The sequence below is a fragment of the Polyodon spathula genome, chromosome 12 (genome assembly GCF_017654505.1).
Source record: "Polyodon spathula isolate WHYD16114869_AA chromosome 12, ASM1765450v1, whole genome shotgun sequence".
Taxonomy (NCBI): Eukaryota; Metazoa; Chordata; class Actinopteri; order Acipenseriformes; family Polyodontidae; genus Polyodon; species Polyodon spathula.
Genome location: NC_054545.1, coordinates 37,709,659 through 37,732,193, shown reverse-complemented (window position 1 = coordinate 37,732,193; position 22,535 = coordinate 37,709,659). Strand labels below are relative to the sequence as shown.

The 22,535-nt window shown below is 48.1% G+C and overlaps 1 protein-coding gene across 4 annotated transcripts; it reads right to left on the bottom strand.

Moving 5' to 3' along the window:
• Nucleotides 1-40: 40 nt before the first annotated feature.
• Nucleotides 41-15,919, bottom strand: LOC121324096 (F-BAR and double SH3 domains protein 1-like). Of its 4 annotated transcripts, XM_041265561.1 has the most exons (22): nucleotides 15,706-15,919; nucleotides 15,289-15,438; nucleotides 11,068-11,244; nucleotides 10,877-10,974; nucleotides 10,048-10,093; nucleotides 8,458-8,531; nucleotides 7,975-8,119; nucleotides 7,768-7,883; nucleotides 7,503-7,566; nucleotides 7,252-7,380; nucleotides 5,000-5,122; nucleotides 4,642-4,737; nucleotides 4,193-4,312; nucleotides 3,806-3,910; nucleotides 3,361-3,522; nucleotides 3,161-3,274; nucleotides 2,919-3,002; nucleotides 2,677-2,836; nucleotides 1,876-2,093; nucleotides 1,611-1,767; nucleotides 1,432-1,487; nucleotides 41-966 (listed from the first exon to the last, which is right to left on the bottom strand). In XM_041265561.1, the coding sequence occupies exons 4-22, from the start codon at nucleotides 10,972-10,974 to the stop codon at nucleotides 895-897; spliced, it is 2,139 nt and encodes a 712-aa protein (XP_041121495.1). In that variant the 5' UTR covers nucleotides 11,068-11,244; nucleotides 15,289-15,438; nucleotides 15,706-15,919; the 3' UTR covers nucleotides 41-894. The 4 variants fall into 4 exon arrangements, with proteins under 4 accessions (XP_041121495.1, XP_041121493.1, XP_041121494.1 ...); XM_041265559.1 differs by lacking the exon at nucleotides 11,068-11,244; XM_041265560.1 differs by lacking the exon at nucleotides 15,289-15,438.
• Nucleotides 15,920-22,535: the final 6,616 nt, after the last annotated feature.

Sequence of the window (22,535 nt, the reverse complement as noted above, 5' to 3'; positions counted from 1 at the left end):
CTTTATTTTTTATTTTTTTTGGCCCTCATATTCACAAACATTCCCACTCTGTACTTCAGCAAGAAGCCAACAACTGACAAAAAAAGCGTGATCCAGTCTCCCCAGACATGAAGAAACACACGAGAGTTCTGAAGTTGTCCAGCAGGTGTCACTGAAGAGCAGTACTGACAAAGGCTTCCTGTATAAATCAGAGCACAGGCTGAGATCGGGTCCATAAGTGAACATTGCAAAAACACGTCCACGGTTCACAGTACCAGGGTACGCAGGCATGTGCGCAGTGCAACAATTTGAAATGAGACAGACCCATTGACAACACACAGGGGAAACATTCAAATGAAAAAAAAAAATTCAATAAAACTGCAAACAAAATTAAAATAATTTCATTTAAAAATAATAACAACAACAACAACAACAACAACAACAACAACAACAACATGACCAAGTTCTGGTAGAGCACTATGTGTAGGTTTGCATTTCAATTGCTTACTATTTATGCCAATAAAATAAATAAAACTGCGAGACAAGTGTGGCAGCCGCCCCACAGAGCTACACATGCACATCCAGCTGCAAGGGACTGGTATGATTGTGCCAGGAGGTCAAAACTACACTGCAAGAATAAAGATGGAACAGAAAATACAATAAATAAACTGATAATAATAATAATAATAATAATAATAAAGTAGAATCTTCTTTTAACTATATTAAACGTGATTCCTAAGAAAAAGAAAATCCCCCAAAGAAAACTGAGCGGGGAATTTCTCTTCTAGATTTTCTAGTTCTCTAGTTCCAGGGTTGGAACGACTATCCAGCGCACACAGGAGATGAGAGGCATGGTGTGCAGCGCAGCCCAGGGAGAGGTGGATGTGTGGCTGCGCTGTGGCAGGCAGGTTCTACTCAGACAAAGTGCTCGTCAGAGCTGGGGCTGGGGGAGTGGCGCTGTCCGGGGGGGTGAGGGGGCGCACGAACCTGGAGAGAGAGGGAGAGAGAGAGAGAGAGAGAGAGAGAGAGAGAGAGAGAGATGTTAGGAGACCCAGCTCAATGATGCTTATGTAAAAGACAAAAAAAGAAAAAAGATCCAAAACAAGATACAAGCATCTTTCAAACTTAAAAAATAAGTACAAATCAAGAAACAGAAAAATAACATATAGAGTGCAGTGACACAGGAAGACTAACAGGAGGGCTTGTTTACAGCATGTATATATGCTGTGTTCAGAATTACTCTCCATTTAGTTGTTCAGTGCTCTTAGTCTTCGGTCAGCTCTGTGAATTTCGGGCATCACTGACTGCAGCTGCCTGAGCGTTCTGGAACTGGTCAGCTGTATGCTACACTGCCTGGGACACTTCCCCTGTTATGATTTTATTCCAAGCTGTCCAACTTGAGTATAGCCAGCAATGGACACACCACCTGGATGGAAAGAAAAGCACACGTACCGGCCTGGCCCGCCGGGGAGAGTGATCGGGGGAGCTGTGGGCACTGCTGCCGCTGCCTGGAGAGGGAAGAAAAAAGAGGCGCAGTCATTAAAAACCTTCAGAGCAAGAACAAGACACACACACTCACACACACAAACACAGGCACTTTCCCATCCCTCCCTCGCTAACCACACTCCTACCTGCTCTGCTGTCAGGCCGCCTGAGCAACCCCAGCGGAATCCCCTGCAGCCTGTCCTCCACTCCCCTGGGTGGCGTACTCCCCGGGACTGGCAGTGATGAGGCTCCAAGGATGGGGACCGGGGGGGAGAAGGGAGGAGGGCCAGGGGACAGCAGCTCCTGAAACCAGAACAGACACTTTACTTTTTTTATTATTATTTTTTTTAAGTCATGATTTTTGGTACCATGAAAAACTCTGCAATAAAAATGGTTGCTGTGTGTGCTCACCTTCGCCCCCTCCTTCTCCTCCTCCTCCTCCTCCCCCTCTCCCAGCAGCTCCACCACGAGAGAGGGGAAGACCCCGACTCTTCCGTTCAGCTCCCCCTCCCAGAAGCCGTCGTCCACCTGGACGTCTCGACAGCGCAGCAGCCGGATCACGGCCCCTTCCGGGAAGGACAGCTCCTCCACACTCTGCCCACAGTATGGGTAGAGCGCCCGGGCCAGGCCTGCGGGGCAGAGAGAGAGAGGAGCTATCAACAACACTGATACAATACAATACAATACAGCACCCGGGCCAGGCCTGCAGAGGAGCAGAGAGAGAGGAGCAGCCATCACCAACACAATACAATACAATACAGCTTGCTTTTATAAAGCACTCTTCAAGCACAATATCCCAGGATGCTTTACAATAAAATAAAACATTAAAAAGCCACCGGCCAATCCAAACAAGCCCACACCAACACACACGTTTTAAATTAGATTTCCATGGCTTGGGACGGATGGCATCTCTTTACCCCTCCTGATTTTATACAGCAGAGAGCAGTCGTTTGACTCTACAAGGAACTGATGAACCATCAGGCCAGCCTCATCTCTTCAGTTCTTTCATTCAAATTTAAAAGCACCACCAGCATCATGGTCTCGGCAGAATTTCAACAGGACTGGCTTCTATTTAGACAGAGATGTGGTGTCCCGACCGCAGATCTCCCAGTCTTTCAAAACTGTGCCTAAAGAAAACGGCTGCCACAGTCCTTCGAAGCTCAGGATGCAGCGACAGCAAGTGACGTGCTTGCACTAGAAACAAATTCTCACCTCCTGTGCGTGCCTGCGTGCCTCTCCCCCGGGACCCCAGCAAGCTCCCGGAGGGGGGGCTCCCCGGGACTCTCTGTGACACACCATCCCCTGCTGACAAGCACAGGAACTGCAGGTACCTCTCGGGCACGTACCCCACCTGCCCTGAAGCATTCCGAGCCTGAGGGAGAAATACAGACACGCACACAGAGAGTCAGACACAGACAAATATGCATACAAAGACAAGTAGAGAAGTGTCAAACCTTGAGCCAGTCCTCCATGTCTCCGTCCTCTATCACCTCCAGCTCTTCATCCTCCGTGATGGACAGCTCGTCCGCCTGGCAGGCCTGCGGACGGGACAGAAATGAGGAAGGAGAGAGGAGGGTGTGGATCTAGAGGAGGGCATCACTGCAGAGGAACAGTGGAGGGGTTCAGGGGAGAGGAGGGTGTGGATCTAGAAGAGGGCATCACTGCAGAGGGTCTGCACACAGAGCCGCTCTCTCACCTGGTAGCTGTAAAGGACCCGGCAGGGCAGGGGGTAGCTGCGGGGGCAGGGGCTCGGCGCAGACTCTGTGAAAATCTCACCGTCATCGAAATCGTCGAAATCAAACTCATCCCCCTGAGAGCAAACACACACTTCAATTATACATCAACACATTCATGATATAATGTAATAATACTCTCCCTGATTATACTGGTACTCACCAGGGGCGAGACGTCTCCATTGGAGAGCCGTGCCTCACTCAGCCGCCGCTCACTCTCCAGCTCCTCGCTGGCCTGGCTCATGGCGCTCGTCACCCAGGCATCCGTCTCCACGCCGGCCAATCGCAGGAGAGCCAGACGAGAGTCCGCCTTCACCCGGCTCACCTTGGGACAGGACATGGCAAGGGAACCCAACTGAGAGCCTCGACCCACTCTGCGCAACACCTCACCTTCACCTCACCTCACCTCGCCTTCACAGCATCTCACCTCAACTCACCTCGCCTTCACAGCACCTCACCCCACCTTCACAACATGCAATGTTAAGTGTCTGGGTAGAGCTTGCTCACACATGGGTATAAAAGCCACAAGAGGTTAGCGTGTCTCTCACTCTGGTTTGTGTGTCTCTGGTCTGCCCGGGAGGTTAGCGTGTCTTGTGCCTGATATATACCTCAGCCTTGCGGATGCTCTCCTTCACCTCCTCAATCTTAAGCTCCACGCCTGCCAACTCGTCTTCAGAGACCAACTTCCTGTGCTTCTCCAGCTTCTGCAGAACCTGACACACGGACACACAGACTTTGAGAAGGGAGCCTCCGAGAACCGTCGGGCCACCTTTCTGTTTGAGTTTAAAGGATCTTGCAGGATGGGACGGGGGTCCATCATACCATTGAAGACAGACAGACAGACAGACAGAAAGCAGGTATCTGACTGAGGGGGACTCTGGCTTGGATGCTAAAGATCTTGATTCAAGATGCTTTACTTAGAAAGCATGATTTAATTAAAGCTCTTCATGGTGTATTAAGATGCGATGGCGAGGTGTCTGTTTTACTGGACTCACCCTTTCCCCATGGGTTTTGATTTTATAGTCCTTGGCTGCTTTGGTCGCCCATTTCCGCGCCTCCTTCTCCAGACAGCTCTCCCCCCCACGGGCACTGTCCTGATGGACCAGACCGCATGCCTGCAACGGAAGCACAACATGAAAAAAGACGTCTCTGATCAAGGAAACAAAAGACTCCTATTAGTTAAACATGAAATCACCATTTACTAAAAACAGAGTTCTGTACATAGGACCCACCCAGTACAATTTCAGCCTCTGACCAGCAGATGGCGCTGTGCATCATATTAAACTCTCACAAGGGGAGCATTATTAAAAAAAAAAAAAAAAGTCCCCTAACATTTACATGATGTGTGCAAAAGTGCATTGAAACGAAAGACAGTCCTTCTGTGTCAGTTTTACTGAACGAACATGTGGAGTGTGAAGGACGCAGGGGTCCTCTAGGCGGGTACCTTGTCGCTGGATGCCCCCTGGAACAGGAAGACAGGTGCCTTTGTGAAGACAGGGTTCTCCTGAAGAAAGAGCTGGAGGTTGTGCTCTCGGGACACCTGCACACAGAATCACAGGAATCCTCCACCAATCAGTCACACCGACACAGAGCAATTCTTTTATCTCAGGTAGAGTTAACACAACCCCCGTTTCATCATTCCACAACTCATAGATATGTCAATAAGCAAGAAAAGTTTATTCATACCATACACCATATCACACCATACAAAAAAAAAAATCCCCCTTCAAATGAGTTGTGAAGGAAATGGACTGGGTGAAGCTGCTGTGCAGGGTGATCCTCTTTCCCTCTGTATTGGGTACCTGGCAGGAATCCTGCAGGACCCTGACGAAGGCGCTCTGCGTCGCCTGACAGCTGTCGATCTCAGTCTGGCTCAGTAGGGTGAAGTGCTCCCTCAGCCGCTCGTACAGATCCCCATCCAGGTCCTGAAACACAGCGAGTGGAGCAGCAAGTCAGCCACGTGGGGGCAACAAAGCATGCTGCGAGGAGTCCTGGGAGGAGAGGCAGACCCGGAGCACCCTGTGCTGAGGGCTGAACCCAGCCAGTGTTACTGAAACCAGAGATCTCTCGCTTTCAAGAAAGTGCGACTTACTAAGTATACTTGCACTCCGCTAACACTGCGAGAGACCTCTCTGACCTTGAGGAGTGAGAAATCTTGTTTGGATTGTTAAAATAAGACTCTCAACTGTAGCTAATTTGCTACATGCAGCACCACCTTTCAAATGCTGCATTTCCACGAGAAAATGCCACAGAAAACAAATTAATTGTAGCGTCAGGCTAATGGTCTCATCAGCAGATCGTGCAGAATCGCCAGCAACAGAATTTCCTGGAAACTAGGGCCCCTGTTCAAACACAGTAAGGGTTTTAGCAGAGGAGGGACAGATTCCAGAGTGACTGACTCAGCCCCATGGAGGTAAACACTTCAATGGAGAGAGGGCGCGCAAGAGGGAGGAGGATGGAGAGACAGAGGAGCAAAGGGAGAGAGCAAGAGGGAGGGAGGCAGAGAGTGAGGTGGGAGAGAGAGGAGAGTGAGAGAGGGAATGAGAGTGAGAGGGGAGGAGACACACACAAATGCAAACAAGCAGCCAGAGGGTCTGCCAAACCATAGGATGTTATACACAGCTAGAGGTACTAAAGGATCGGTTTATCGCCTTTAAAAAACAGACCTGCTCCTGCTGCTGTATGTACAGCACCATCAAAATACTTTAATGATAACATTTCACAGGAAATATCTAGGACAAGGAGCTCATATGTCAACACGGGTCACAAGGTGGCGCAATATCTGGGTTCCTTGATCACAGTGCAGGGTGCTCGTTAGCTGAATCATGTGCTGTGGTTCTCCCACGCTTGGTTTCTCTTCTCTTACAGAAACATGACAGCCACAGCCAGTCTCCAGCTACACAGGAAGCTGCTGAGCCATGTGACTCATCTGCTCATCGGGGAACGCTCCCACACTGACCACTGTCAGCAAAGCCATTTCCGCCTAAACCTCAACTTGAGTGTGGAGACATTTCGAAAAGGAGTTGTTAATACGAGGCCGTGCACAGTGTTGTGGGAGAGAGAGGAGACAGTTATACTGGTCCAGCAGACATGCTTGTTTCATAACAGTCACACAGAGGTACAAATAAACAAAAAACACTCCATTGATTTGTTCAAAGCACCAAGACTCAGACTCCCTCTCCCTTTATTTAATGTAGATCATATCAAGAAGAACCTGTTTATTTATACAGTTATTAATAAACTGTGAACTGTACTTGTCTGCCAGTTTGAAATAATAATAAAAAAAACTTTTCAAAATACATGTTAAAAGTCCTTAAGGTTTTGTGATTAGGACCCAAGTCAGACTGTTTTGGCGAATTCAACAAAGTTCATATGTATTAAATTGTTCCAGTCCAACAGCAGTTTATAAAAGTCTCAAGACTTTTTTTTTTTTTTTTTTTTTTTTTTTTTAAACAAATCAAAACAGTTTTTCCAGCTAGTCAGTGAAAACAAGAAGACAGCCTTCCTTTCTACCGCCGCTGGGGAAAAAAGTAGCACTGCAGCTGAGAGCAGAGACAAAGAGCCAGTTTATTAAAGTTACCAAGTGTTCGTTTATTTCTTTGAGCTGACTGGCTCGATAGAGGACTTCAGCATGTGTGTAAACAGCTTGCCTGGTGAGCCAATAAAGAAAACGGCTCCCAAGTAAAACAGCAGATGTGTTTGTTACTCAACTGCAATTCAAATTACTACAGAATTAGATTCTAAAAAGTTCCCTTTTTTAAAATGAAAGATAGAAAATACATACAGATGCCCATCAACAAGGATATAAAACATAATCGAAGGGAGCTTTTCTTGTGTTCCGTAGAAACTTTACAAAATTCAATGAAAATGATAACGTGCACCCCACCAATCACCAGCCTTAGCATTTGAAAATACTGCTGATCAACCGAATGAGAGGAGAGAGGGCTGAGAGCGTGACCTTGAGAGGGCTGACAGCGTTACCTTGATATAAAACACCCGAATGAGATCGGCGGTGAGAGCATTACCTTGATGAGAGCGGAGGCGAGTGTGTTACCTTGATGAGAGCCGGCAGGTCCTTGCTGTGATAGTGCTCGTGGTGCGAGTTCACAGCGGCCAGGGTCAGCAGATACTCGTTACGAGCCTCAGTGAGCTGCAAGTTGCAATCAGACAGCCGATTGCTCAGCTGCACGGGGTGGGGGAGGAGAGAGAGAGAAATTGTGATTTATTTGCAGCTTTTTCGCTAGACCAGTGTTTATACTGGGGACATGGTTAACTTACACAACCTGGACTCAAAGGGAAGCATACCTTTGTGTTTAACTTCTGCAGGTTTGTTCTGAAATGGAAAATCCCGTAGTCATTCTTTTTGGCTCTGAAAGAAGAAATGAATTCTATGAAAATGTAAATAAGATTGCTGGATCAATCATTGTGTTTTTATATATATATATATATATATATATATATATATATATATATATATATATATATATATATATATATATATATATATATATATTAGTTTTTTGTTTCTTTGCCAGTCTCCAGTGCCGGCTTTGCCCCGTCTCTCACTCACTTATCCCGGGTGAGCTCAGTGATGCGCTCCAGTTGGCAATATCGCTTCTTCACCTTGCTGAGTTCTCGCACCGCCTCCACCAGCTCACCCTGCATGCACAGCAGCTGCTCCGAGCTCTAAGGGACAGAGAGAGGGGTGTGAAACACTGGACAGGGGGATTCAAGGGAGATGTGTCTGAAAGCCCCCGCTCCCTCCCGGAGCCCCCACCTTCTTGGCGCGCTGCTCCTTGGCCGCTCGCAGGGTCCTGGCGGTCTCGCTGGTCAGGGCGCGGTAGTTCTCAGACGCAGCGACTCTGGACAGACTGGTGTGGACAGTGGCTTCAATCAGGGACCTCCACACTGTGAACACACTTCTGCGGGGGGGGGGGGGGGGGGGGAGCGCAGTTAAGTAGTTTAAATAAGGTTTGGTCTTCATGAACTATTGTGTCTACTGTCAAAGTCAAAGATTTCCTTTTTTATTTTATAAATAACAACTCGCAGCTCTACAGCTGGTCACTGACATGCAGGCTGAAATGTTTTGTTAAAAAAATTGAAATTTCAGATCCGCTCTTGATTATGAACACCCACTCACGTCTGCCGTATGGAACGATGCGGCCAAGTTATTGTACTAATAAAACATTGAAATGAGCCTGCGGAGCATGGAAGTCATGACAAAGACATCCTCAATGCTGTGGATCAGAGGGTACAGTACCTGCTATCACTGGGCTCCCCTTTCCCACGGAGCCCGTCCCTCTTCATGTACTGGGAGGCCAGTCTGTGCAGAGCCTGTGAGGAGACACCATTATTCCACAATGTAAACAGGGGGGTCCTGCAGGAGCGCTATTCTCAACACAGGTATTCCCATGCATTTACTTGAGGTAAAACCAGAACGACCAGGGCACATTTTCAAAGGATATGATCCTGTCTTATAACACGGATAGAAATGAGGCTCCCATTGCATTGATCCATTCCTGGTTTTATGGTGAGTTTTAGATGTCACATCTGAGCTTGTTATCTTCACCCAGTGGCTAATCAAGCTCTATCAATGCCTGAAATGCTGTGCATCAGGAGTCTTATTTGCAAAAGGTCTCAACTTAAGCACTCTTATATTATACAGTGGAGTAAGCTATGAAAAAAGTACTGGAGACTAACATGCCAACAGTGTTGATAACACACAATTAAAAACCTGTAGTACTGATCTCTCCCCATTAGGACAGGATTCAGAGCAGCTGAGATCCAGCACTGCTCAGAGCCACTATTCAGATCTACCAGTCAAATCTACCGCTTGCACTACTTGCATGGACACAGACCCTGTGAGAACTGACCCCAGCTGGATGTACAGTCTCTGCTAACACCGAGTTCCTGGTTTGCGGACAGTGAGGAGAGTGCATTGACCCCAGCTGGATGTACAGTTTCTGCTCACACTGAGCTCCTGGTTTGCCTACAGTGAGGAGAACGCACAGCAGCAACAGAAAACAAACAGCTAAACAAAGTGGCTTCAGTTTCCAAGCTGTCCGGCAAGATCCATCCCAAGTACTCGGTCACACATTGAGCCTGTCCGCTACATTCCAGTGACATCAGTCCAGGTGAGCAAACACTCTGTGTGTGTGTGTGCATGTGCAAACTAAAGTGAAACGGAACACCACCCCCTCGTTTAATCAAGCCAGTTTTGTCCAGGGTAAACCATGTTCATTTCAGCACTTGGGTTCCCATTCGAATTGTTACTAGCAGTTCTCCATTTCTTGGAATGCATGGGATGTTTACAAAGTTTCAAGTCAGATTCTTGAATACAGTTTTGTACAACTCACCTTTTCCCAAAGCTGTGTTGAAACCCCAGTTGCAGCCTAAACCACAACTATGACTTCCATCCCCAGATATGCAAGTGAAAGCAGCTGCCAGGCCAAGCCTGAGTTCAGCACACACACACACAGCTTTATTCATGTATAGTAACATTTCTATAGCTCAGCTTCATGAGTCTATAAGAAATGGGGAAACCAGTCACCCCTTTCCATCTTTCCATTCAGGGATAGTCAGCGTAGAGAAGTCTGGTTAGTGGGTGAAATCTGACAGGCGCCTCGCCCCCCCAGGCTATTCTATTGCTGACTGTAGACGGGAGCTCCCAAGGGGCGGCGCACAATTGGCCGAGCGTCACCCGGGCTGAAATAAGTATTCAAATTTAAAATCCACTACAGATTGCCAGCTGCAAACTGCCAGTGCTTTAACAGCAGTCTGTTCAAGAGAGTCTCAAATTCCAAGAGCTGCACAGTGTCAGGCAGAGGCCCTGCTCAGTCGCAGTGCTTACCTGGCCATAGTCTTTCTCAATTGCAGCTCTCTGTTTACTGAAGGACCTGCAAGACAAGCAATGAAACAGCTTCAGAGAGGCAGAGACCTACCCTTTAAAATGAAAACTGCATGAAGTACTATAATTTCACAACCTCTTATCTTCAGCTGTGTGCACCCTGCGCCTCTGTTCCCCATCAACCCTGCACCCCAGCACCTCTGCACAACAGCATCTCATCACCTCTGTACCTCCTCACCCCAGCATCCCATCACATTCATGATAAAGATACCATCGATACTGCAGGAATCACAGATTATACAGGGAACTGGATGGGGGAGCATCATTCACAGCAAACAAACAGCCACTGCAATCGAAAATAAGAAGAGGTTCCTTGTGCTTCGGGCACTAATGCTTTTTGGGTGGGGTACCACTCGATTAATTAAACACAAACAAACAAAAAAAGTTTTAAAAAATAACAAATAATGCCCAGAGTATCGCAGCAGAACTACCTGACTGCTCAAATATTTCCACAAATTCAGAGCCCAGCACTGACCTCAGAGGAATACTCCATTCATCCTTGGAATTGAATTGAAAGTCAAACTGCCTCCACCTCACTCACATGCTAGCAAAACTCTGACTCATGGACTACAGGTGCACAGTGTTTCTCCGAGATGTACAGCTGACTGGCAGCACTGTTCTTCACTCTGCCCACTATTCACCGAGATCTGTGTTGAGACCACCAGACTCACTGCACTGGTGACCAGAACCATTGTCAAACCCCAGTCCAGTGAATTAGCCGGCTGCACAGCCCACCCCCCTAAAGCCAGCATTGCAAGCCTGCTGCTCTCACCGGATCTCCTCCAGGAGCTCACTCTCCTGCTGCTGCTTGCTCTGAAGTTTGGCCGCTTGTTCAGCAAAGGTCACCTTCACCTCCTGGGTCACCTTCATCTGGTAAATAAAGGAAGAAACATCCACTCAATTCAGGTTAGCTCTTATAGCGTTACAAGGATGCAATAAAAACAAATAAAAAAAAAACACTGCCTTGACACTTCATTAGGATCCTTCAACCCGATTGGATCTGGCATCGCCCGGGTCTGTGACAAGGCTGGGATCAGGGAGAAGGATGATCGCCCTGGTGTGCGACAAGGCTGGGATCAGCACGAAGGACGATCGCCCTGGTGTGCGACAAGGCTGGGATCAGCACGAAGGACGATCGCCCTGGTGTGCGACAAGGCTGGGATCAGGGCGAAGGACGTCAGGGTCCGATATTAGGTAATTAAAGTGATCAGGCAGAATATAATAGAATCCACCCTCGCTAGAACACCCTTCATTATAACGAACCTGGCCCCTGGACCCCAAATAAAAAGAATTAAGAAAAGATTATGTAAACACACAACATCAAACACTGTCAACATCTTGGTCTGTATGCACAGGAAACAACTCTGCAGTGAAGTCAACTCTTCTGTCTTAATAAAAAGCATGTGCTGTGTACCTGTGCCTCCGAAATGAAAATCAATTCATGTTGCAACAAAGCTGGAAACTATATTGATCATTTGAAAAAAGCAGTAACGCAGGCATATCTCTGTCATGAATATAGGTTGTCAAAAACACTCTGTTTTTTGGCTTGTTCAGCAACCACGTGGCAAAGGAAAATCGATCAAAAAAAAAAAAAAACAACAAAAAGAACTTGTGCATTCGATACACTTTTCATGTCAGTTGATTTAGAATAAAAACTCAGTTTGGGATTCTTGCGTGTTGGATTAAGATTTGGTGCAGTTCGAAACAATTCATGTTAGATTGATTTTGAATAAAAGTTCAGCTTCAATTTGGGATTGCTGCTTTTTGTACTGCTTTCAATTCTTTAACAAATAGGATAAAGCAAAGGCAGAATACTGCATACATGAGAAGAATATGGAATTACTGTTTATTTTGATTGTCCTTTCGCTAGAACGAACCATTCAATATAACAAACAAGATGCTTGGACCCCAGCAGGTTAATTCGAGCAAGAGTGTACAGTGTATATAATTGAGAGGACTCCAGTGTTCAGTATTGAGATTGTGCTGTGTATATAATTGAGAGGACTCCAGTGTTCAGTATTCACGGTTCTGTTGTCATCATGTACTGTAGAGATGTGCCTGCAAGCCTCCTAATAGTTTATACAGACTGTGCTCGATTGTTTTTTAAGTTTCTTCTTCCAGTCTGAAGGAAGTCATTAGATAATTGCACAGCGGCCTCTCAGAGCACAGACTAAACCCCGAATGGATTTACAATGCAAGTAGGGCCATTATAATACAGAGTTCAAGAAATAAGATAGAGTCTTACAAACTCACTTTAAGATACATTTTACAAAATGCAATCAATACATTTTCAATTGAAGTCTGGATACCCAGATTTACGAATGTGCTGAGTGAGACATGCACACAGTATTGTAAAATAAACTGCAATACTATAAATCAGAGCAGGCGTGTCAGTGCCTTTCTTAAACATTATAAAAAGAATGCTTACCTAACAGAGTCTGCGTGCAACAGTGCAGCCCAGCACTGTCATCACTGAGCTGCTCAAACACACTGCCTTCCACACTGCAGCCCAGCACTCTCACCACTGAGCTGCTCAAACACACTGCCTTCCACACTGCAGCCCAGCACTCTAACCACTGAGCTGCTCAAACACACTGCCTTCCACACTGCAGCCCAGCACTCTCACCACTGAGCTGCTCAAACACACTGCCTTCCACACTGCAGCCCAGCACTCTCACCACTGAGCTGCTCAAACACACTGCCTTCCACACTGCAGCCCAGCACTCTCACCACTGAGCTGCTCAAACACACTGCCTTCCACACTGCAGCCCAGCACTCTCACCACTGAGCTGCTCAAACACACTGCCTTCCACACTGCAGCGCAGCACTCCAACCACTGAGCTGCTCAAACACACTGCCTTCCACACTGCAGCCCAGCACTCCAACAACTGAGCTACTCGAACACACTGCCTCCCACACTGCAGCCCAGCACTCCAACCACTGAGCTGCTCAAACACACTGCCTTCCACACTGCAGCCCAGCACTCTCACCACTGAGCTGCTCAAACACACTGCCTTCCACACTGCAGCCCAGCACTCTCACCACTGAGCTGCTCAAACACACTGCCTTCCACACTGCAGCCCAGCACTCTCACCACTGAGCTGCTCAAACACACTGCCTTCCACACTGCAGCCCAGCACTCTCACCACTGAGCTACTCAAACACACTGCCTTCCACACTGCAGCCCAGCACTCTCACCACTGAGCTACTCAAACACACTGCCTTCCACACTGCAGCCCAGCACACTAACCACTGAGCTACTCAAACACACTGCCTTCCACACTGCAGCCCAGCACTCTCAACCACTGAGCTACTCAAACACACTGCCTTCCACACTGCAGCCCAGCACTCTCACCACTGAGCTGCTCAAACACACTGCCTTCCACACTGCAGCCCAGCACTCTCACCACTGAGCTACTCAAACACACTGCCTTCCACACTGCAGCCCAGCACTCTAACCACTGAGCTACTCAAACACACTGCCTTCCACACTGCAGCCCAGCACTCTCAACCACTGAGCTGCTCAAACACACTGCCTTCCACACTGCAGCCCAGCACTCTCACCACTGAGCTGCTCAAACACACTGCCTTCCACACTGCAGCCCAGCACTCTCACCACTGAGCTGCTCAAACACACTGCCTTCCACACTGCAGCCCAGCACTCTCACCACTGAGCTGCTCAAACACACTGCCTTCCACACTGCAGCCCAGCACTCTCACCACTGAGCTGCTCAAACACACTGCCTTCCACACTGCAGCCCAGCACTCTCACCACTGAGCTGCTCAAACACACTGCCTTCCACACTGCAGCCCAGCACTCTCAACCACTGAGCTACTCAAACACACTGCCTTCCACACTGCAGCCCAGCACTCTCACCACTGAGCTGCTCAAACACACTGCCTTCCACACTGCAGCCCAGCACTCTAACCACTGAGCTACTCAAACACACTGCCTTCCACACTGCAGCCCAGCACTCTCACCACTGAGCTACTCAAACACACTGCCTTCCACACTGCAGCCCAGCACTCTCACCACTGAGCTACTCAAACACACTGCCTTCCACACTGCAGCCCAGCACACTAACCACTGAGCTACTCAAACACACTGCCTTCCACACTGCAGCCCAGCACTCTCACCACTGAGCTACTCAAACACACTGCCTTCCACACTGCAGCCCAGCACTCTCACCACTGAGCTGCTCAAACACACTGCCTTCCACACTGCAGCCCAGCACTCTAACCACTGAGCTACTCAAACACACTGCCTTCCACACTGCAGCCCAGCACTCTCACCACTGAGCTACTCAAACACACTGCCTTCCACACTGCAGCCCAGCACTCTAACCACTGAGCTACTCAAACACACTGCCTTCCACACTGCAGCCCAGCACTCTCACCACTGAGCTGCTCAAACACACTGCCTTCCACACTGCAGCCCAGCACTCTCACCACTGAGCTACTCAAACACACTGCCTTCCACACTGCTGCAGCCCAGCACTCTCACCACTGAGCTACTCAAACACACTGCCTTCCACACTGCAGCCCAGCACTCTAACCACTGAGCTACTCAAACACACTGCCTTCCACACTGCAGCCCAGCACTCTCACCACTGAGCTGCTCAAACACACTGCCTTCCACACTGCAGCCCAGCACTCTCACCACTGAGCTGCTCAAACACACTGCCTTCCACACTGCAGCCCAGCACTCTCAACCACTGAGCTACTCAAACACACTGCCTTCCACACTGCAGCCCAGCACTCTCACCACTGAGCTGCTCAAACACACTGCCTTCCACACTGCAGCCCAGCACTCTCACCACTGAGCTGCTCAAACACACTGCCTTCCACACTGCAGCCCAGCACTCTCACCACTGAGCTGCTCAAACACACTGCCTTCCACACTGCAGCCCAGCACTCAAAGTACATGTATTTCCTGCCACGCTACAATTCTGGCACAACGTTAAGAAACGGGATAAACCTAAGCCACCTTGTTTCTATATAAATATATCACACTTGCTCTGCGACCAATTAATCTATATGCACAACTCAGAGCGATGAATGTTTCTGGGCGATTCCTGCCAACTTCCACTTCCAATTCTTCAATCTATCCATACACTTGATTAATTTGTTTATTTATTTATTTATTTAATGTTCTACTCTATTTCTTAAGGATTCTCGACTCACGTTTTAACCTAAAGAATAGTTCATTCGCGAGCATAACAGAAGAAGTGTCCCATTCTTCCGCGAGTCTCGTTGCTTTTCTTTATGTATTTATTTTGCTCTGGTGTGGAGTCTCACAGCAGGCCGCTCGTAGTGAGGCGGAGTTGTATTTTCCTGGTAGAAAATGAGAAATGAAGAACTGTCTGTACCGCATCATAACTATATCAGTGTCATCATCGTCAACAATGTGAAAAGAACAAAAATGAATTCAGTGCGTCTGCTTAAAAAAAATAAACCATAAACTAACAGCAGCACTAACTTAGTAAGTTACATATCGATAAAGTATCCCGTTCGCACAGACCAGGACGCTGTGACAGAGTCAGTATCCGGCAGCAATACCTCTGAGAGTCTGCGCGTATTTATTTATTCAACTCCCGGTACCTTTCTCGGTGGAGGCTGCATTCTCCGTTTCTGTTCTGCTCTCCCCGGCGCAGTGTTAACTCCAGTTTCTGTTTCTGTTTCTGCCTCTTCCTCTCTCTCGTTTCTCGGTATCGAGGCAACACCTCCCCTGTTTCCGAATTTCTTTCGCTCTCTCCAACGCTCTGTTAAAATAAATGGTCTCTCACGGAGGCGGTGCCGCGGACTCACCTGTCAGGGCTCACCTGCAGAACAGCAGTGCCGACCTGTGGCCAGGACTCAAACGACTACTGAGAAGAATGCACTGAAAACACTGTGTCTGCCTTTCAGAGACAACGCCAAAGACTAAGATTACTCGTTAAAGTTACAAAACTCAGATCAGGTAGCAGGTATTTAATTCAAGGCAGATTCATTAAGATAGGTAGTTTACATTTTCTTTATTTTATTTATTTATTAAATTCCAGAAATATGTTTTATTTTAGTTTAGTTTACTGGTCATAAGTTTAGAGAAAGGAAAATGGGTAATTATTGTATATTAAGAATTCGTTTTGTGCAGCTAATCGTTCAACTAACTGCAAGACAATGCATAAGCAATTAGGGCGAATGTGCTGTACGTGTGAGTGAGGTTATTAATATTCAATTAGGTGGAATGTGCTGCATGTGGTGAGTGAGGTTTTTAATTTTCAAGTACAGTATAGTTCTGGAACTATGTAGAAAAAAACTTGTCCCAGCAAGCATGCGACCTCTAGCGGCAACTTACAGTCCAGAAACACAGCCCGAGCTTCCAGGTATGAAGCACTTCTGAGAAACTACGCAAGAAGGTTTTTTTTTGTTGTTTGTTTGTTTTTCGTGGTTGTCTTATCAAAGGTTTATTACAGCACTGCACTGAGACCAGGGTCAGCGGCACTATATCCAAGTCATAGCGTTGCTTTTTGGAGGCGTGCATGTTCTTGATCTGCGATCAGGTTGAAATCTGCTGTGGGCTGCAGTATATTATTAGTTGCGGTACTTTGGTGCGATGCACAAAGTCATGCCCATATCGGGGTCTCGTCCCTGAACGGCCTGTAACACTGTCATCCTGCAGGAGCATAAACATACCCTCTGCGTGCGGTGCTTGGGCGTTCCTCATGCCACTACTGCCCTTGAAAGGGACGTGGCATGTAGTGCCTGTGCCGCCCTTCAGCCTCAGCTGAAAGAGACCCGCTTGGAGAGAGCCAGGTGGGCGAGCTCCATGTCCTCTACAGCCGGACCGTCAGCGGCTCTGATTGCCACAGACAGCATGTCCCAGGACTTCCTGCTGGACGTTGCCAATGCGCAGGCCTCCCGCAGTCGCCCCCCATCTCCACAGTCGAGATTTCCATACTCCCCTGTCCCCTATGGGAGTGCAGAGTGGTTGGGGAGAGTCGCCTCAGCTGGAACAGGAGGATATGCTTTCCATAGCGGCCTCGGGGGACGTGGCTTCTTTCTCAGAGACTGGTTCCACCCCGTTGTCCAGCTCGGTCTCGGCTCTCATGGGAAGTGCTGCAGGCTGGCGACCTCAGACCACATTTTCGGCACAACAGCTGCAGTACTACCGCGCTTGCACCTCAGACTCCTGGGTGCTCTCCACCGTGCAAAACGGCTATGCTCTACAGTTCCGCTTGGGATCTCCTCCCTTTCAAGGTGTCACAAATACTTTTGTGACAGAACCGCTATTTCAGAAAGAAGTGGCTGCCTTGCTGTGCAGCCATTTGTCTCGTAGACCCCATCTCCCATGGAGAGGGGTACTACTCAAGGTACTTTGTGGTACCCAAGAAAGAAGACTGCTTTCGCCCCATCTTAGACTCGAGGCTCCTGAATGGGTTCTTAAAAGAAATGAGGTTTCGAATGCTGATGTACCGTCGCATCCTCCAGTCTGTCCGACCAGGCGACTGGTTCACCACCGTGGACTTACGGGACGCATATTTTCATGTTCCCATTCGTCCAGAGCACAGAAAGTATCTGTGCTTTTCCTTTCTACGAAGTGTGTACGAGTTTGTTGTGCTGCCATTCGGCCTCTCCCTGGCTCACCGTATGTTTTCAAAGTGCGTGGACGCTATCCTGGCTCCCCTGCGGCTGCAGGGTATCAGAGTAATAAACTATTCGACGACTGGTTGATCTGTTCCCAGTCGCGAGAGGGAACACTGGCCCACGCGGCGGTTGTGACGGATCATCTGGTCAGGCTGGGCCTCACCATAAACAATGCAAAGAGTCGGCCCACACCAGTGCAGTGCACCGCGTACCTGGGGCTCCGGCTGTACTCCACTATGATGCGCGCATACCTGTCAGACGACAGAGTTGCAGCTATCCAGGGCTGCCTCTCCCTGTTTCAACAGGGATCACAGGTCGCCCTCAGATTGTGCCAGAAACTACTGGGTCTGATGGCCGCAGCAATCTCAACCATTTAGCTGGGTTTGCTTTGCATGTGCCAGCTGCAAACGTGGCTTAATGCGTTTCACCTCAATGCCAAACGTGACAGACACTGTCGGCTGACTGTGTCTTGCACATGCTCAGCAGCCCTACCCTGGTGGAGGGTTCCCTCTCACCTGCGCAAAGGTGTGCAAATGGGAGTAGTACTGAACCGCCAAGTGGTGACGACAGACGCGTCCAACCTGGGTTGGGGAGTGGTCTGGGAAGGCAGACAAGTACACGGATCCTGGTCGGACCGCTGGTCATCCCTGCACATAAACATGCTGGAGCTGCAAGCGGTGTCCCTTGCTCTCCACCACTTTCTCCCAGTGCTGAGCGGCACACGTGCTGATCCGGACGGACAGCACAATGGTGGTGGCGTATGTCAACCATCAGAGTGGCCTATAGTCGCCGGGGTTGCATTACATAGTTTTCAAGCTACTGATATGGGCTCAAAGGAATCTGCTGTCCCTATGGGCGATGCACATTCCCGGCTCAGTGAATTGCGCAGCGGACCTCCTCTACAGGAGTTGCCTGCATCTGTCGGTTTGGCGACTCCACCCTCAGGTGGTGGAGTGCATTTGGGAATGGTTTGGGAAGGCGCAGGCGATCGCTTCGACAGAGACGTCGCATTGCCCCCTGTGGTACTTCCTCCACCACTTAGATGGTCGACTCAGTGCAGATACACTAGCGCACGAATGGCCAAAAGCAATTTTATACGCTTTCCCGCCCATACCACTGCTCCCAGCTTTTCTCGAAAAAGTCTGGTTGGAGAAGGTGTCAGTTCTCCTAGTGGCTCCCAAGTGGCCCAGGAGAATATGGTTTTCGACGCTGTGCCAGCTGTTGCACGGCCAGCCCTGGGAGATTCCACTTCGTTGGATCTCCTCAGTCAGGTGAAAGGCTCCTGCTATGGGTCTGGCCCCTGAAACGGACCGCTGGCTAGCCCTAGGGCTGTGAAACGAGGTTGTAGAAATGATACAGAGTGCTAGGGCAGACTCCACTAGGTTATTGTATACCTGTAAGAGGAAGTATTTTCAAACTTGATGTCTGGCTGGGAACCATGACCCCTTTACTTGCCCTATGCCAGTCATTTTACAGTTTCTGCAAGAACTGCTCCATGCTGGAAGATCGTCTTCCACCTTGAAGGTGTATTTAGTGGCTATCTCTGCTTGCCATGCCCCCATAGATTCTATTTCTCTGGGTGCACATTTTTTGGCTACCCGTTTCCTTAAAGGTGCACAGCTATTACGCCCTCCTAGGAGGACTGTTCTCCCCGAATGGAGCCTTAATATTGTCCTAGAGGCTCTCACGAAGGCCCCGTTTGAGCCCTTACACTCCATAGAGCTGAACTATCTGTCTATGAAGACAGCCTTCCTCTTGGCTGTCACCTCCACTAAGCGGATCAGTCAGCTGCAGACACTGTCTGTACACAGCTTCTGCATGCCCTCTTCCCAAATATGCAGTAGGGTGTCGCTGCACACCAACCCCGTTTTCAGCCTTCCACATCATCCAATCTGTGGAACTGGAGTCTTTTCATCCCCCTCTGTTTGCTTCTACGGAGGATGAGAGATTACTACCTAGTGCAGGCAATGAGATGGTGCGTGCATAGGACAAGAGCTCTACGTTAATCTGACCAGCTCTTTGTCTGTCACGGGACACGGACCCTAGGACAGCCCCTCTCTAAGCAGCGTCTGTCACGCTGGATTGTGGACACAGCCTCAATTGCGTATGATGGTCCTGGCTTGCCCCCTCCGAGTAGGGTAGCCGCACACTCCACTAGAGGGTTGGCCTCACTGGGTCCTTGTGGCTGCTGTGTGGGGAGCAGAGCGAGTGGTGAGAGTGTGGAGGGTTCCAGTCCTGTGTGACTGTTTCTCCCTCACTGGGTCCTTGTGGCTCCTGTGTGGGAAGCTGTGTTGAAAGCATTACTGCGTGGAGGGTTTCAATCCTGCTTGAGAAAGCTCACTGCAAACAGCGACCCCTGCTGGTCAGACACCACACGAGTCCAGGAGGAGACTTCCAGGCTGGGCCTCGTCTCCAGGGTTCCAGAGGGTTCAAAGAGTCTAGTTTCAGTGAGTGGGGCTGCAGTGAACTGAGGGGATATGAATTGAATCAGTGCTGTTGAATTATTCTCATCATGTTCGCTGTATCATGCATTGCAGTCTGCTGCTCTCTGATTGTTTGGTCTTGTTTTATTCAATGCAAAACCAAATAAGAGCAGAAGATTTACGCGCGGCTTGCATAAGGAGTGTGCTCTGGAAATGATTCATTTCCGCCGGGAGTGGGGCTCAGAGATAACGCTTGTTGTGCTTGACTCATCTGATGAAAGGCAGTCGTTTCTGACCTGCCGTCTCCGCGGTGCAGGCACCAGTTTTGTCCAACAGGGCTATTGTTTGTTTGCACTCTTGGCCTGTCCTACTTTGTCTCACAAACAATGCAATAAAAATAATTGTTTTGAGAAAATCACCTTGCACCTGATAAACATCACATATGAGTGTGACATTGTTGCTCTCTGCACCAGGCTGGAAGGAAATCTTTATCTGATCACCGCCCCTGATAGCCTTAAAACAGCCTTATCTGCTCAAGAGATGTTCCACTGCTAATAAAAGCTAACACCTGTGTCACTGCGACTATTAATACAACAGTGCCAAATTGTTCTAAAGTGCAGACTCATTGGAAAGAAGTCCTACTCATTAAGACAAACACACACACACACACACACACACACACACACACACAATTATACAGCCCACTGGAATTGCAGTGGGTAACACTCTACACTGTGTCTCTAATTATTGTGTATTTGCATAGTACTTACTTAATAAATGCATGTGTACTTATACATAATTGCAATGTTATTATGCAATATACTATTTGTGAACATCTTTTGCATGATATAACCCTAACCCTAACCCTAACCCTAACCCTAACCCTAGTCCCTCCTAACCCTAACCCTAACCCTAACCCTAGTCCCTCCTAACCCTAACCCTTTTCTGAAACAATTGTGCAAAAAGATATGCAAAGGAAGCCCATTGTAACCATGCCTAACAAAGTGGGTTTGTGAGTGTGAGTGCCTGCTTGTCCTGTATAAGTGTGTGGATCTCCAGGGAGAGAGGGAACTGCAACAGCAAGAAGCATCAAGGCCAGGCTGGTATGCAAAATATTTATTCATAAAAGTGAACTACATTTCTCTTTAGATGCAACTATAGATAGATATATAACTTACAAATGAATAAATAGAATAAATTATATAAATAACAACAAGTGCAATAGTTTATTGTCATAAAAAATCCACAGCCTAATTGTTTAAAAGAAGGAAGAACAGGAAGAATTGATCCATGAAGCCATTGGGACTGCGCTTCGGGAAGCTTGTGCAAGTGCAATTGTCTACTTCAATGGGAAATCTTTCCTGGAAAAAAGACAGAGTGTTTCTCAGTGGATGTGCTGCAGAGTCACTTCATTTCAATGCAAGCCTTCTTGTAGGGTGGATATCATCCATTATTTTTTCCCCTTCCCCTATCTGCCCTGGACTGAAAGACTTCCTTGTTCTATTCCAGTCATGTGATAAAATTACCTTTCACTCCTCACTCTATTTAAAATGCAGAGGCGGTTTGAAAAGTAACAGTGTCACGTGGTTTGAATAGAATGGGGTAGTCGGTTTAGTGCTAGGCAGTTAGGATTCTCCAGACAAGCACCCAGCAGGTTCAAAGACACATATAAAGAGAAATGGTAATAATTGACAACTGGTATTGGAGCTCCAGATCCCAGACCCACCCTGGAGGATGCAGCACTCCAGAACCCAGACCCACCCTGGAGGATGCAGCACTCCAGAACCCAGACCCACCCTGGAGGATGCAGCACTCCAGAACCCAGACTCATCCTGGAGGATGCAGCACTCCAGAACCCAGACCCACCCTCCAGGATGCAATGTGTTGTGTTGATTTCAAAACAAGAAAAGCTGTCCTCCCCTCACCTTTACAACTAGGGTAATTTCTATTTGAATCTCTGCGCTGGTGTGTATATTAAGTAGAGAATGCAATGAACATTTTTTTTTTGATTAAATGTATATTTCAACTGCACATGTTGGAAAAATGACTAAAAAAACTTAGTGAGAAGAAAAAGAACAGAACGGTGACAGCAGGACTATAATAACAAAAGATAAGGAGTGCAGAGAAACACCCACAGGGCACAGAAACAGAAGCAAGGGAAACTCATGATACAGCGCCAGACAGCAAGGCTGAAAACAAAGCACTTTTAAATGTACTCGGGCAGCTCACAACACAGCGTGAACTGCTGTCTCCTCAATCTGCTGAAACTGAACTACACTCACTATGCTGTTCTGTGGTTGCAATTAGTTAAGAATTGCACAGTTACAGTTGGAATTGACCTCAGGGCTGCTGGCTGCTGTGTGGTATATCCCCTGCAGACAG